This window comes from Geotrypetes seraphini, chromosome 2, assembly GCF_902459505.1.
Source record: "Geotrypetes seraphini chromosome 2, aGeoSer1.1, whole genome shotgun sequence".
Lineage (NCBI taxonomy): Eukaryota > Metazoa > Chordata > Amphibia > Gymnophiona > Dermophiidae > Geotrypetes > Geotrypetes seraphini.
The window spans coordinates 467,595,645-467,611,572 of NC_047085.1; the positions used below are offsets into that span (position 1 = coordinate 467,595,645).

The following is a 15,928-nucleotide window of genomic DNA, read 5'->3' on the forward strand; positions in this document are numbered from 1 at the left end:
TCATGAAGGAAGTTAGGGGATGGGTCATTGGTGTGGGCCGACTAGATGGGCGTGGTCCTTTTCTGCCATCATTTTCTATGTTTCTAGAGTATTACCAGAGACTCCACTGGTTACCCAGGACCTCTAATATCTCATTCAAAGCATCATACATCTTATTCAATATTTGCAACAATCACTCATCAGAGGAAGTTATTCACTTATTCTCCAATAACTGCTTCTCATCTACCCGAATCACCAACAGATCGCAGATGATCATCCCTTCACCAAAAGGAATCATGTACAAGCGCACCTTCAATTATTTGTTTACTTATGTTGCCATCAATACATGGAACGTCCTGCCTGCCTTTAGAGATCACAAAGGAAACTTGCTATTTAAAATTCAGAAGGAAACAAAAAACATTTCTATACGATAAGCAGCCATGGCTGATCTAGCATCAACTTCCTTATCTCGCTCATTGGAGAATGGAGATTTCATTCATTTTTTTATTTCTAACCAGCAGACCATATTGAGCTCTGTTATGTCATTCACATTTACTAAAGTCTCCCTTAGCCTTCTTCTGTATTTCCTCTGAGTTCTCTGTATATTGGAAAGTTCATTGTTACTATGATAACTTTGTTCTTTGTGGCTCTTCATGGTATGCACTGGTTCTTGACATTGTAAATCACCTTGATTTTTTATAGGCATCGGGATATCCACAAATCCTAGATTAGTAGTGCTGATTAGTTTGGGAACTTTTTAGGATCATCCACATTTCAGCACAATTTATACTCAAAGTATGATTTGATCCTGATCTAAACCTGATAGGTGAGAAAGATAACCCACAGAATAATAAATTACTCAAACAGATGGAAGAGAATAAGAAACCCTAGCTTCCTTTGAACGATTACATATTTTTTGTTTTAGAATCAGGTGCTTGGATAACTGGATAAAAAGTATACCATCCTGCAGGATCTATCTGCACAGCTAAATTTGGGCATGCTATAGAAAGTCAAAAAGGTTTAGAACTTGGTCTTCACCATAAAAGTCAATAGGAAATTACCAAAATTTAAGACTCTCCTTAAAACTTACCTATTTAAAGATGCCTATGCCAAATCTTAATCTTTTTTTTTTTTTTTTTTTTTTTGTTTGTCCACTTGTTGATTTCTTCTTCAATCTAATTATCATTCTCTCAGCATATCTCTCATACCAGGCACCCCCGCCCCCCATGTTTTATCCCTTCCCTCTATCTCATTTCTTCTAAGATTATGTAACTTTCCCCCAACCTTCCCAATTACCCTCACTGTCAGGTTAGTCCATATGTTCTAAATGTTTCTATTTTTTCTTTCTCACTAATCTCTCCCAACACATCTAAATACTTCTTTCTTTTCTATCTAGATTTTATTGTTAACCGGTCAGATATTTGTTTTATGATCGGGTTATAAAAAACCAATAAACTTGAAACTTGAAATCATGCCACAATTACAAAGAAATTTCAGAGGACCTATGAAAAGATTAATTAATGCTCATCTGCCTGAACAAGGTTACACAATTATTTCCAAATATCTTAAGACTCCATTCATCCATGCAGAGACACAATGAGAATAAATAAGTTGTCTAGGTTGAAAAGTGTGCACTTACATTTGAATGTTTAAAACCATGCTAATATTTTCTAAAAAGCTTGATGAACATGAACATGGAACTTTTTAAAAACATGTATAAAGTCAAATATGTACATCTCGCATCACAGAATAAATCATTTTATAAAACATTTCAATTAAAGTGTAGCACCATCAAGTGTTTTGTACATTTAAATATTGTTACATATGCATACGGGGGGTAGAATTTTGTTATGTATACATAAAGAAGCACCACTTACATGCACATATAATACCATCTAATTAGGAAGCTTTCCTGTGAAACTCAACCTTTTGGCAAAGGGAGGTAGTTTTCAAAACAAGAGAGGTAAGCACAATTCCCCCCACAAGCACTTTTTGAAACTCCAAATAAAAAAGATAGTTGGGGGAAATATGCTAGGCAGTCACCAGAGCTTTAATGTAACACAAAGTCCCATGCAAAAACCACAAAAATCAAAAGAATGAACAGATTAATATTACTCCTGCAGGCTTCCTAGAAGAAATAACTGACTGGGGGCAGCAGAGAGCAGGAAGAAGGAGGAGGTGCTCAAAAAAGTGATCAGTATCTCCTGCAATGAACTCGCAGGAGCGGATGGACGACTCTTGGTTCAGCATGCCATCCATATTGCACTGGAAATAAGTAATAGTGCTATTTTTATAATAGATACCCCTAACTCTAAATTTGTTTTCCTAGGACTTAAAGAGAACTAATGATGCCTAGTCTAATCACCCATAGTCATACACTGCCTTGGAAAATCTGTTGTATCCTGGACTCTCCCACCAAAATGATATCTTGCAAATCACCAGAATATATCCTAAAAAAGGAAACAATGCTCTGAAAGAAAAACTGACAAAAGCACAGAACTCTGAAGAACCTCAGAAGTAGCCAAGTTCTAATCAAAGACTATACTGCCACAATGCATACATTAGCACATACTATTAAGTAAGAAAGTAAACCAATTAAACCCACTATAGCCAATCACAGTGTCTATATACTCTCCTTCCTAATGCTCCTGATTTTTGTTTATCAGCTATTAATAGCTGGCTTATCACTTCTAATCCAAGCCACTATTATGGAAAGCATCTATGTAACCAGGGATGGCTCCAGGCAATCTATTGCCTGAGGCAAAGGATGAGAAGCCCCTCCCCCACGGTATACCTTCATTTGCTGAAGGTGGTAAAAAAAAAAAAAAAAAAAGTCAGTCAACTGTTCTTGTTAGGCTACCATAAACCTTCCTTCCAATATGCTTTCTTATTCCCTGCCAGGACCTGGACTCTTCCTTTACCTTTTAAATGTCAGCAGCAGTAATTCACATAGGCCGCCCTGCCGCTGGTTTTGGAGTCTTCTCTGTACTGCAGTCAGGGCCAGCGTTAGGAGTTGGCAAACAGGGCAGCTGCCCTGGGCTCCATGGCTCCCGAGGACCCCCTTGGTCCGGGCAGCTCTTCTCTGTCAGGCCATCTCCCTCCCTTCCCCTCACCTTCGTGGCACTTTTCAAAATCAAAGTTTTCTGAGGGGTCATGATGTGGCAGCCGTTCCCACAAGTTGCACATGGCTGCCCTGAAGCTTCTCCTCTGATGCAACTTCCTGTTTCTGTGAAGCCAGGGGAAGAAACACAGGCAGCACCCGATCCTGGTGAAAAAAATGCCATGGGGCCATCAAGAGCCTGCCATCAAGCTCTCTGCGGAGAAAGCCTGGAGTGAGCCTTGCTCCCAAGGGAATGATCCCTGAGTTCCCAAACTGTTAGTGCAGACTGACCAAGCAGGTGTCCTGCAAAGAAGGTTGCATCTTGGCTACAGACTTCTGCCCTCAAAGTCTATGTTCTCTCACAACAAAAAATGTCCTGGAACTGGGGCCCTGTACAGCACCGAAATGTCTCATGCCTGGATAAAACCCCAAAATAATACAAAAATAAACACAAGCAGAACAGACAGGCTCCTATAATTTAGCATGTAGAAAGTAAAACTGAGGAATTACATGACAACTCAGAGTGATGGGAGGTAGAGCAGAAAAATGTAAATGAGACTCTGCACCATATCTCACGATCAGAGGTACACAACCCACTGGTTCAAGACTAATGTTCCTATTGCACTAGAATCAACATTAGCACCTCCCTTCTTAAAAATGCTAGAGAATCATGGTAAAATTTCTGGTTAGAAGATTTGGTTATTCAAAGTTAGAAATTTTTACTTTTGGTCTTATTTTGCAAATTCTTCTTGAACTGGCTAATTTTGCAATTATTTGTTACAAATTTGGGGTATTTCAATATATATCCAAACTGACAATTTTTTCAAACTTTTTAATATCAATTTTCTTTGGTCATTAAAAATATAAAAGATAAACAAAAAAGGTGGGGAGGCATGTTTCTGTTGTTGGTTAGGAGAAGAATGCACTTGTGCTTTGTTTTATCTTTCCAGCCTGTACTTTTTTATATTTCAGGAAAAACTTCAGCAGAATGTATTGATTTATCTCATTTTAAATGCAATAATAGGAAGTCTAGAATGAAAATCATAAAACATATACTGTATAAAAGCTGTGATGAAATGGCTTTCTTTAGTGTACGATGCTATTATTGAACAGCTAGACTACGTTGTCTGAGTGTGATTGGTGATTCATGAATTTGTCAGTGCTGCTCTATTTACCTACCTATAAAGTTGGTTTGCATTATAACAATGCAGAGATAGTTTGATTCTAGTGGATATATTAAGGATTGAGACAAATTTGCAAGCTTGTATATTATAACCTACAGAATCCCTTCCTTTTTGTCCCTATACAGTATAATAACCCAAATATTCCATTGTACTAAAGTGTTAATATTTAAAAGGAATGGAAAGAGACAGAGCTCAGAGCAGTATCTTATTAGATCTTTTGAGGTTTTCTATTCAGAATCACAGATATTTTGCTTATTTTCAATTACATAAGGTACTAGAAGCACTGGTAAAACAGAGCTTATTGATCTCAGAAACTAGTAAGGTGAAAATATTCTCTATTGTACTCAGCGATACTAAAATCTAAGTACCTGTATAATTGACTCCTGAAATGATGAACTAAGCATGAGCTTGGACAACAGGTACTGGCAAATGGCATAAAATCACATAAATCCTCTATTTCTTTAAAAAAGAGAGTTTAACTATTTATTATATTACATCATCGTACATATAGGTTTCCTGAATTCTTCTCTAAATTCTGTTCATCTGTGGATCCGATGTGCTGGAGGGGATGTGGACTGATGGGGACAATTCTTCACATGTGGTAGCTGTGTCCAATTGCTTTGAACTTCTAGGAGAAGGAAATACAGGAAATTACTGGTGTCCTCCTTGGACTTTCTTTTGAATTATGCCTTCTGGGAAGGTGGCCAAAGCCACTTGTCAACAAAACTACCAAGAAGCTGGTGGTCCCAACTGAAGTTTGCTACTTGCTTTACTTTGGAGAGATATTAGAAGGAAGTTCCAAGATAGGATTATAAGAATCTTCAGATTCAAGATAGTGCTATAAATTTTTTTAATATATACTTTTGCTTTGTGTAGAGATTTGGAGGGCCATGATAGTACTTGGGGGTCTACAAAGCTCGTATAGGGTCAATGTGGGGGTGCCAATATTATTATTGTTCGATTATCCTTAGCATCACGTATGATATTTCTATTTTTGTTATATTGATGCATACTGGACTAGGACTCCTGATCCATAAGCATAAATGTTTTGCCCAAAGAGCTCTCTGTGTTATGTCTCTTTTATAAAATAAAGAGTTAAATACGTAAAACAAACTGCACTAACATATGTCAGGGACATGATCTTCAATATGTCCCAAAAAGAGTTATGTTCTGCACACTGGGGTTGTTTGGCTGTCTTACAGATTTCAACAACTATACAATATGCTTTCTCTTGTGCTGCCCCTGCTACCTGGATTAAGTACTGGGTTGCTCCCTGTTAAACTTGGCATATCCTGAACAGATGTTTTAATTTTTTGGCAGTAACTTGAAGCCTTTTTGGGAAAGACGGTCCATAGAATTATTAAATAAACAAAAACATATCAGATTGACCCTTTCTAGTGATAAAATTTGTATAAGAGACATATGCTATTAGATTCTCTTGCTATTTATCTTCTTTACCTTTGTTACCATATTCTTTCTTTAGAGCTTTTATTATCATAAAAATCATACCTTCTTATATCACCTCCTAAAAACTTCCAATATGCTCTCCCTTTCTCAATAGCACCCTGCTATACCCAACCCAGAAATCATTTACTATCTCTACTATGTCCTCTTCCAAGCTTCCATCATCATATCCTTTAAAATACTTTGGCTATAATCAACATATTCTACCTGCCATCACCTATTCCCTTCTTAAAATCAAGTCTAAAATAAAAACAGAAGTATTTGGCATTCCAGTCTTTCACAAGGTGGGACACCATCTACAAACAATACCTCTATTATGTTGAGACTGGAACCCCAAGTCTATTATATTTCCAGCACCAGTACCATAGGAGGTACAATTTTGAAGGCTACAGCTACTAAGTTGAATGGGAAAGACCAAAAAAAAAACCCCAACAAAAAACTAACACACCATAAATGGGACATTTTAAAACTAAATCTGTTGACCCAGGAGCAAATTCTATAAACAGCATCCTGATTTTAAGCAGCTTTCCGCTGTCTAAAAGCCAACCAGGACACACATTTTTGGAAAAAAAAAATCTCCCGAGGCAGGCCGCCAAATTGTAGGCACCTCCGAGAACTTAGTGAGGGACGTAGGGACGCCTAACTTGCCTAAGGATAGGCATGGGCTCACCCGAAAGATGGCCTTAGGCAAGCTTAGGCAGCCCTAGGCACCTCCCTAGGTCCATGGAAGGCACCTGCATTTTACTAATCTACATTTCAGACGCCTTCAAGTAAATGTAATCGCTGAACTGATCGGCAAGGAATCCTCCCTGCTGTGATCAGTTCAGCGGCTGAAGCAGGGACCCGTCCACCCACCCAGTGAAGACTACCGGCAAGAGGGATGCCCAATTCCTCCTGCCGCCACCCCACTGACACATCCCCCGGTAGGAGGGATGCCCAGTCCCTCCTGCTGTACACCCTACACCCCTCTGTAATGACTGTGGCAGGAGGGATGCTTGGTCCCTCCTGCTGGATACCCCCGAACACCCCCGGAATGATTGTGGCAGGAGGGATGCCCAGTCCTCCTGCCAGACCCCCCCCTCCCCCGTGAAGGTAGGCTGCCGGACCCCCCAGCCCAGCCGGAATCCTCCAGTCGTGGGAGTGTCTGACAGGAGGGACTGGGCATCCCTTCTGCCATGATCATTTAAGAGGGGGGCATTCGGGGGTGTCTGGCAGGAGGGATCCTGCCGCGGTCATTGGATGGAGGGTGGGGGGTTGTGGCATTCAGGTAGGAGGGACTGGGTATCCCTCCTGCTGGTAGTCTTTGGGGGTGGGGGACAACTCAGGACCCTGCCGCAGCCGCTAAACTAATCACGGCAAGGAGATCCCTTGTTGCCATCAGTTCAGTGATGAGATTCTCTAACCGGCGTCTGTAACATGGGCATCAGGAAGCTTAGGGTGATTCTATATAAGGCACCCATGTGTGATTCTCAAAAGCCGCTTAGGCGGCTTCTGAGAATGGGCACCCTATACTGAATCCAGGCCCCATTGTTTAATTGTGGCTCGTGCCACATAAAAGGATAAAGATTATAGAAATGAATTTCACCTTATCAATCTACAAGGATTGAATGAAAAGTAATGAGACTGCCTCTGTTTTTCTTTCCAAGAAATAGACGTGGCACTGCTGTGTTGGCTCTTGTGAAGCTCATATTTCGACATTTCTGAACCTACAGTTGGGACTGCCGTAGTCTCCATTGTTGGGTCACAGCAAGAGGAAGAACTTCGTATGTTTCATCATGGCAGATGAGGAAAATGTGTCTGTGAGAGTATGCCAGAGGCATATGATTGAATTTTGTGTTAAACTTGGAAAGAGTGGCCTGTGATTTCTGGGCATTCCCAGCCCTGACCAAACAAATGAGCGGAAAGAAGTTATTTTCAGATGAAATGAAAAATGTCACAGCCACAGCGCTAAAAGGGATGTCGCAAAACAGTCTACTGCATGTCTCTGAATTGTTTTGGAAACACTGTAAAAAAATATTTTGACTATGAAGAATGCTACAGTGAAAAAGAGAAATGTCCAGAAGCCTTAAGTCATCTGATTCTGAATTATTTTTTTTAAATTTTTTTTTTAAACAGTCTCATTACTTTTCTATCAGTCCTCGTATGACAAAGACTATTCATAGGAAGGCAGCAAACAAGAGCAGAAACATCAGCATCCATAGTCTCCTTGATCACCTCAGTTAGTTGTTTTTTTTTAATTTCAGCAAAACCAGGATTGGGGTGGAGGGGATAATATTAAAATGAGACTGCCAACACCTGAGTAATCAATTTCATGTCATTTCAATAAAAGTTCTTCTGATGGTATAAATTTCAAGGACAGCTGCAGCTCAAATATACTGAGTGCTTTTTATTGTTTCACTTGCCTTCTGTGAGGCTAAAATAGACACATATACTTTCTATCTTGTGTCTCCTTAGGTAGACATGACCACTTTCACTTGGATGAAAAATAGGCAAATTACCCAGATTAGTGGCTTTGTTTCTCCACATGGTTTAATATTTAAATAAATGAAAATTATAACAGTGAAGACAACTAAGGCAATCTATGAGTAAGACCAAGGGGTCCTTTTACTAAGGCGCGCTAACCGATTTAACGCACGCTAAATGCTAAGAAGCCCATTATATTCTATGGGCGTCTTAGCATTTTGCACGAGCTAAATGGGTGCCTTAGTAAAAGGAACCCCAAAAGTGGAAAGCAATACAGAAAGGAAACAGGCAAACTGATATTTCAAGCAACCTAAAAACATTGCTGCAGTTTAAACTTTACGTGAGAAGTATGTAATCACTGTGCTTTTATTCTTTTTTTACCTGTGGAACTTCTGTTGAAATGCCAAAGCATGCCTTGGTTCGATAAATTGTGCTATAGCTTTCCGCTGCTGAGGAATCATCTGTAAATTCTAAAAGAAAAGAAAAAATTGTTTGCTTAGTTAGATAATATTAATCATTTGTGCTATAGGACACAACAATTAAATAGTACAGCATAACATTAAAAAAAAAAAAACAATACATTAAAAAAAAAAAAACAACCAATGGCAAAGGTTATCTGTGATAGACACTGGAACATCATACTTGGATTCTTCTACAAACAGGAATGGAAAGTCATGGATGACCAGCAGGCTGCCAAATGTTAGATCTTAAGAAATTATTTAGTAACAGCATTAATGCATATTATTTACTGCAAGGTCCATTGCACAAAATGGGCCCAGTGGTAAATAATGTGTGTTAAAGGGGTTAGCATGTGCTGTTAAAATATCTTAAGTGGTTAAGCAAGACATAGATCCATTTATATAGACAAGAATACAGTAGTTCAAAAAACACACCAAAAAAGCGCAACTGAAGCATACATCATCTGAAATTTATTGTATAATACAGGTAATATATACATCACTATTAACACTTGATAAGTTATTCTTTTGCATTAAACATCATACATATGAAATGTGAGACCAATTTTTTGAAATCTTTATGGTCCATAATTATAAACTTGTTCCCATCAATAATAAATGTTTAACTGAACTTTAAATAAAAGTAAATATTGTTAAGAAGTGTTTATTTTTATGTTCTAGTGGAGGCAGGCTAAGAACCAGAGAAGCAAGGATTCAAATTCCACTGATGTTCCTTGTAATCTTGAGCAAGTCACTTTATGGGCCCTTTCATTAAAGTGCTTTAATCTATTAACCCACAACTGGGCACAGATTAGCTATTAGCGCATGAGCACAGTAACTTACTGCACTGGCTAAGTCATGCATGAACTGCATGATGTGTTGGGGGTAGAAAATAGGCATGGGCGACACATTTTGCTGTCACTTGTGCAGTCAGCATGGGTGCACTTACCACCTCTTCCTCTGCCTGCCAAAGATATGATTAGGGTTTGAAGCTGCTGTCTCATTAAAAACAAAACAAAAATTTAAATAATCTTAAAATATTACACTCTACCTGTATTAAGAAAAATCTTCTTTTTTGTTTTGATTTCCTGTGTTACTCATGAAACCAGTTGTATTTATTTTTGTGTTTTTTCTTTTTTTTTCCCTGTGTTTTAAGGTAGTATCACACAATGCGGCAAACTAGTGATGAGGCTGGGAAAACCCTAAAATTTTGGAGTTTTGCATGTTGTTTCAGGTTAAAAACTACATAACATATATATCCTTAATAAATTTATCAATAAAAATAAAATCCAAATTGAAAGAAAGATGAAAGCATAGTATTTACTGAATAGAGCAGCTATGTTTGAAACCAATCAGGCTCATCTATCTCATCTGTTAACAAAATTCTTTTTTTTTTAGTAACAAAAATACAATGAATAGAAACAATTTTTGCTGATATATAAGAAAGAAATAAGCTCCCCTCCTTCTCTTAAAAGAAGTTTTATATAGATTACATGCAAAGACAGATGATTTCAAATTTTGCTTGAATCTTTAGAGTGGATGTACAAAAGTGCACTAACATTTGCTATTAATATGTATAAATGGCAGATATTAGCTACTAGTGGAGCATACATGTACTTGTGGACAGTATTACAAAAGCTTATTTACACCTCTATGATGAATAGTAAAGTTTGTTAATGAACAAGGGCGAATCAAAAATTAAAGGCAATTGTTAAATTACATGATAACCGGAACAGAGTTAGCAAAAAGCAACATATTTACTCATACAATGCCTGTTAGATAGTTCAGCCATGCGCTGCACTCGGCCTTTAGTCGTGTGGCAGCCATGAGGTCAGAAACGTGGAAGCGCCATTGAAAGATTGCACCATCGAAGAACATGCAGTAGTGCACTTTCTTTGGGCAGCGGGAGTGACCCAGTTCCTGAGACGGTACTGAGAAGTTCCAAGTATATTACTGGCGACGGGACATGGGTGCATCACTATGACCCAGAGAGCAAAAGGCAAAGCACTGAGTGGAGACATCCATATTCTCCAGCAAAAAAAAAAAAAAAAAAATTCAAATGTCAGCCCTCCTCCAAGAAATTCATGTTAACCTTCTTTTGGGACATTAAGAGGCCCATTCTAGCACATTTCCAAGTGCACGGGCAAACAGTGAATATTACTGTGCATTGCTGTGAAATGAATTTAAACCTACAATTCACAGCAAAAGAGGAGGAATGTTGTCCAAAACAGTCTTGTTGCAACATAACAATGCATGTCCTCATACAGCAGCAGTGATAGAAGAGACAGTGCAATAGCTTGGGTTTGAATGGCTTCCATATCCTCCTTACAGCTCAGATCTCGCACCTAGCGATTATCACACCTTCAAGTCCACTGAAGGAGACGCTATGAGGTCACTGATTCACCTCTGATAATGAAGTAAAGGAAGAGGTGCTCAGCTGGCTTCAAGAGCAGCCAAAAAGCTTCTCTGCAGGAATGTAGAAGCTAGTTGAATGATACAACAAATGCGTCGTCTTGCATGGGGGATATGTGGAAAAGTGATATGTTCAATTGCTCACAGTTACTTCTATTAAAGCTGTTAAATGTATTTTGCCCTTACTTTTTGATTTATCCTCAAATATGCAAAGAATCATGTTGGCGATGCTATAAAAGGGTGCCAAAATTTAAGTGTCATATTTGCATGGGTAAGGAAGCCTATTCTATACGAAAACTTACCATGCAAGTGTAAAATACTAGCATAAACCCCCCTTGGTCTGCCTAAATGTTTGTGTACATATATTCCAGGTCTATGACTTGAAAATATGGGTGCCCCTAAATGCAGCACTTAGGTGCACTATTTACAGCATTCTGTACATTATGAATGTAAACGTCTGCCATTCCCTTGTGATGCCCCGCTAAGCAATTTTAGCATGTTTACACTTATATGAATGGCAGGAATGTAGACATTTAAGCACACAAATGGGGGTTATGAACATCCTTTTTCATTATGGAACAGGTACAAGGGTGGTTTGAAATTTTTCAGCTAGCGTGCGCTATCGCGCGTGCTAATCCTGTGCGTACGCTAAAATCACTAGCACACCTTTGTAAAAGGAGCCCTGTGTATAGCCCTCGATGGAGACTACATTGTTTAACTTGCTCTTTTACCAAACTTTTCATACCACCCTCGTAGTAAGCTATTGTGAATCGTATTGTACCACTAACAGAAATCAGTTGCTAAAAAATAGGTTTCTGCAATATCATTCCTATAGTTTGTTAGAATAGCATTTTCTGCAACTGAGTTTGCATAATGTTTTTGGAGGAAAGTAGAGGTGGTTCTTGAGATCTTTGAGACTCTGCCTTTACCAGAGTTACCTACTGTTGAGCTAGGCAGATTGTGCCATATTTTTGAGCCTGTCTGGAAGTCTCGCAAACTGTGGGCCACATTCCTGAAAATGCAGAAGTCAAACAACGTAAATCCTGGGGTAAAGTATTCAACAAACGAGGAGCAGCTTAGTAGAAATGATCAAAATATCTATAATCATTCCACCTAACCTGGTGAGGTGACTGTACAGCTAACAATTATTTTTGTGGATCTCAAAATGCATGTAGGTTGATAAGTATGCAGCAAAGAGACTAACAAGGTTGGAACCTTATCATCCAATGCTTTGAAGATAAGTCAAGATCTGAAACTGAATTCTACATTCAACAGGCAACCATTTTTCTAAACTGAAGAGATATGAATAGAAGAGGAATGACCCAACAAAACCTTTGCCACTACATTCTGAGCTATCTATAATGCTCTCAATGCATGACCAGGGAAACCCAAATATAGAGCACAGTAGCCAAAGTAACATATAATAAGTGATTGAATCACTGTTCTAAAATTATCAAAAGTCAGAAAACTACAAAGACCTTTAATTGATAGAAAATCTTCTAAATAACATTTCATAAATGAGTTCAAAATGGCGGTGAAGAATCCAATAAAATCTCACAAATACCATACTTCTCTAACAACTATTAACACCAAGGGCTCCTTTTACAAAGCCGTGCTAGAACCTTAAGGTGCGGAATAGCGTGCGCTAAATTGCCGCGCACGCTAGCGCCTCCTTTTGAGCAGGCGGTAGATTTTCAGCTAGTGCACGTTAATCCGGTGCGTTAAAAACGCTAGCGCACCTTTGTATAAGGAGCCCCAAGTCACCCAATTATCTGAGGGAAAAGTGGAATTAGCATATCCTGATAAAGACAAGATTTGAGATATTTCCATATTCAGTCTAAGTCAGCTAGATGTCAACCAAGACTCAAATGCTTGCAAACAAACTCATTAAAAAAAAAATCCAGAGTATCACTTTGGTTTGCTTTAATAGGAAAGAACTGTATTTCATCAGCATATAGTCTACAACCTTACAAAGAGGTTATATGTTAAAAAGAACAGAAGAGAAGACCCTTGTCAAACCCTTGCATGAAGCTTTTTCAGTACTGAAATTTCTCCTTTCATTTGCACATGAAACATCCGCTGAGACAGATATGAGTAAAACTTGACCCAGACACTTCCACGAATATCTAAAGTTTTCAACCAATCTAATAAAAGGATATAGTGCACTGCATCAAACGCTGCTGCGATAGCTAACAGCATCATAAGAAACTCTGTACCATAATCAAAGCGTGTTCTTATAGTATTACAAACTGAAATTAATAGAATCTCAGTTGAAAATTTAGGTTGAAAACCAAATTGACAGTCCTCCAAGTTACTACATTCTTTCAGAAAACTTGTAAATAATATAAGGCCAATTTCTCAAATGCCTTGGCCAAGAATAAAAGAAAAAAACCAACCTGCATAATAATTATCACAGAAATGTTTGTTCTCCCATTCTTAAGCAGGGGTTTAAACTTGTTGGGAAATAACCTTTTCTGAAAAGACCTATTAGCCAAGTTTGCCACCAAAAGTGCAAGATCCTATCTCAATAAATGATCACCACACCTCTCTTCAATGGTGTTGTGCTGGTTTAAATCATATTGTCAGGTTTTCTATGCAGGTTTGAGTGAATGACTCCTGCTTGCCCAAGTATGAGCTTAATACTAGTGTTCTGCAGGAGATCAGCATTGTCTCCTATTATTTAATCTTTATTTGGTTCCATTAAATTTACATTTTTCAAGGGTTAATTATGGAAAGGGAACAGGAATGGGATCTGATATACTGCCTTTCTAGGGATATAAGCAAATTGGGAACTGAACCTGGTTTCCATTGTTCTCAAGTTGCTACACTAACCATAAGTCTACTCTTCCACTCCACTGAATATAAAATTATGGGTTATATGTCCTATGGATGCTGTGATTAATAAGTTGTATGCATGTTTGAATGCAGTTAATGGTTGGATGTGCAGAATAGGCTGCTGTTGAATATGGCCAAGACTGAGATAATGGTAGCTAGTCATTCGTCTGCCTTGAATATACCTTCCTTGGCTACCTAACAAGTTGTATGAATGGACTTCTGCCAGAAAATTTACTGTTTTGGACAAAATTTAGATGATCATTTATCATTCTGCAAGTAGGTGATGTATCTTGTAAAGATTTCTTGTGATCAATTATGAATGCTTAGTTAGTTTAAACCTGAAACGGTGATGGCCTGTACCTCGGTCTTCTACAGGCAAGGTTTGTTGTTTATTGAAAGCTTCTATACTGCTACTGATGACTGGATAGTCAATTCAGAGCGGTTTACATGAGCTTCTACAATGGTGTTTCTATGCATGAGCTTCAGTAATGGTGTTATTATACGTGAGATATAATTTATGAGATTCTATAATGATGCTTCAGTGCTGGTCAAGAATCTGCTGCTCAAGTAATTTTTTGTTGTTCAAGATATTGCCATATTACTAAATTTGCAGAAGTTGCATTGTTTTAGATGAAGTTTAAATTACTTTTTCCTTATCCAGCATGTGTTACAACATGAAGCTCCATTGTGTAAGAGGCAGATTCTTAATTTTTTTAGTATTTTGCAGTCTGAAGGTGTCTATCAACTTCTTGTGGCATCTTTCTTAAAAGTATGTCTACAGCAGAGATAAGGGCACATCTGTATTTCTGTCAGAAGATCTCTTTAATGAAACAAGCTACCAGTGGCGCTAAGGATAAGTTACAGATAGTGCTATTTTTTTTTTTTTTAATTAAAAACTCATTTTATATGCAGTCATACTGTGGGCAGTAATGGTTGGAAAGCAGTATTGAGGAGGATGTATTTGGTTAGGACCCATGTTTGTATCATATTTTGTAGATCTGTTTTATATATCTCATTTTATGCTATATAACCCCTTGAGGATAACCAGGAATTGAAACCTATTTGCACACCCGAAGATTTTAGGCTGTAAACTTAAGTCTTATTTAGACAGGATGCTTGCATTTCAAGCAAGCAAACAACAATCCTGGCTAGGTAACTAAATCAGCGGAGCCATGCTGCCCTATGGCGCTTTCAGAACAGAAATTAAGACAGTATTATTTGATAAATTTATCTCTTAATTTGTGCTTTTATTCTTAACACAATAATTTTACTGTATCAATTTAAATTTTAATGTCTTTTTAAATAATAGGCTGTATTCTTATCATTATTATTTTGTATTTCACTAATTGTCCAGTTTTTTCTCTTTTGTGGAAACCGCCTAGAAATCTTTTGATTAAGGCGGTATAGAACAATAAAGTTATGTTATGTTTTTGACAAATGTGAATTGTAATCTACCTAGCTATTAGGTAGACTAGAAATGTACAATAAATAAGTGTGGGTGTGTACACTTTAATATCTGCTATAACAAGTGTTTTATTTGCATCTCATAAACCCTGGCTGTTAATGGATGCAGGTGGGGAGGAAGAGATGTTTCAGCCATTTTCTTTTTTGATAATCATATTTTTGTCTCCTCTGTTGTATTTCCAATTTTTTTTTTTTAAAGGCGGTATCTAACCCCCTTATCCCTGATTTTAGAGACAGTTGCTGTATTCGGGAAATATCGTATTTTCAACTTCTTGCCACAGAATTTCATTTCAGAGTGAAGAGTTGGTTTGACAGATATATTTATGGATTTGTCATTTTTCCTATGCATTTTCAAAGATGCCCATTGGATACCAATATATTTATGCTGGTTTAATGTTATGTGGAAGGCATTTTCGATATGACATCCAAGTCCAAATTGAGATGTTTTGTCTAAAATGTCTCAAAAACATAGCTCACAGCCATAATCAAACCAAAAAACTTCTAAATTTCTGCTTTGAGTTAGACATTTTTATGCTCAATGCATTCATCTGTACCATTTAAAAATAAAG

General features: G+C 37.8%; 1 protein-coding gene across 5 annotated transcripts in view; it reads right to left on the reverse strand.

Moving 5' to 3' along the window:
- The window catches only part of RBM33 (RNA binding motif protein 33), a 406,831-nt gene that overhangs the window by 16,551 nt on the left and 374,352 nt on the right, over positions 1 to 15,928 (reverse strand). For 2 of the 5 annotated variants that reach the window (XM_033931618.1, XM_033931617.1), the window contains exons 18-19: positions 8,572 to 8,660; positions 4,769 to 4,891 (exon numbers count right to left, since the gene is read on the reverse strand). In XM_033931618.1, coding sequence (XP_033787509.1) covers positions 4,792 to 4,891; positions 8,572 to 8,660 — 189 coding nt within the window. In that variant the 3' untranslated portion in view covers positions 4,769 to 4,791. Of the gene's footprint in view, positions 1 to 4,768; positions 4,892 to 8,571; positions 8,661 to 15,928 lie in introns of those variants that run through there. The other 3 variants (XR_004538179.1, XM_033931619.1, XR_004538180.1) reach the window with 2 other exon arrangements.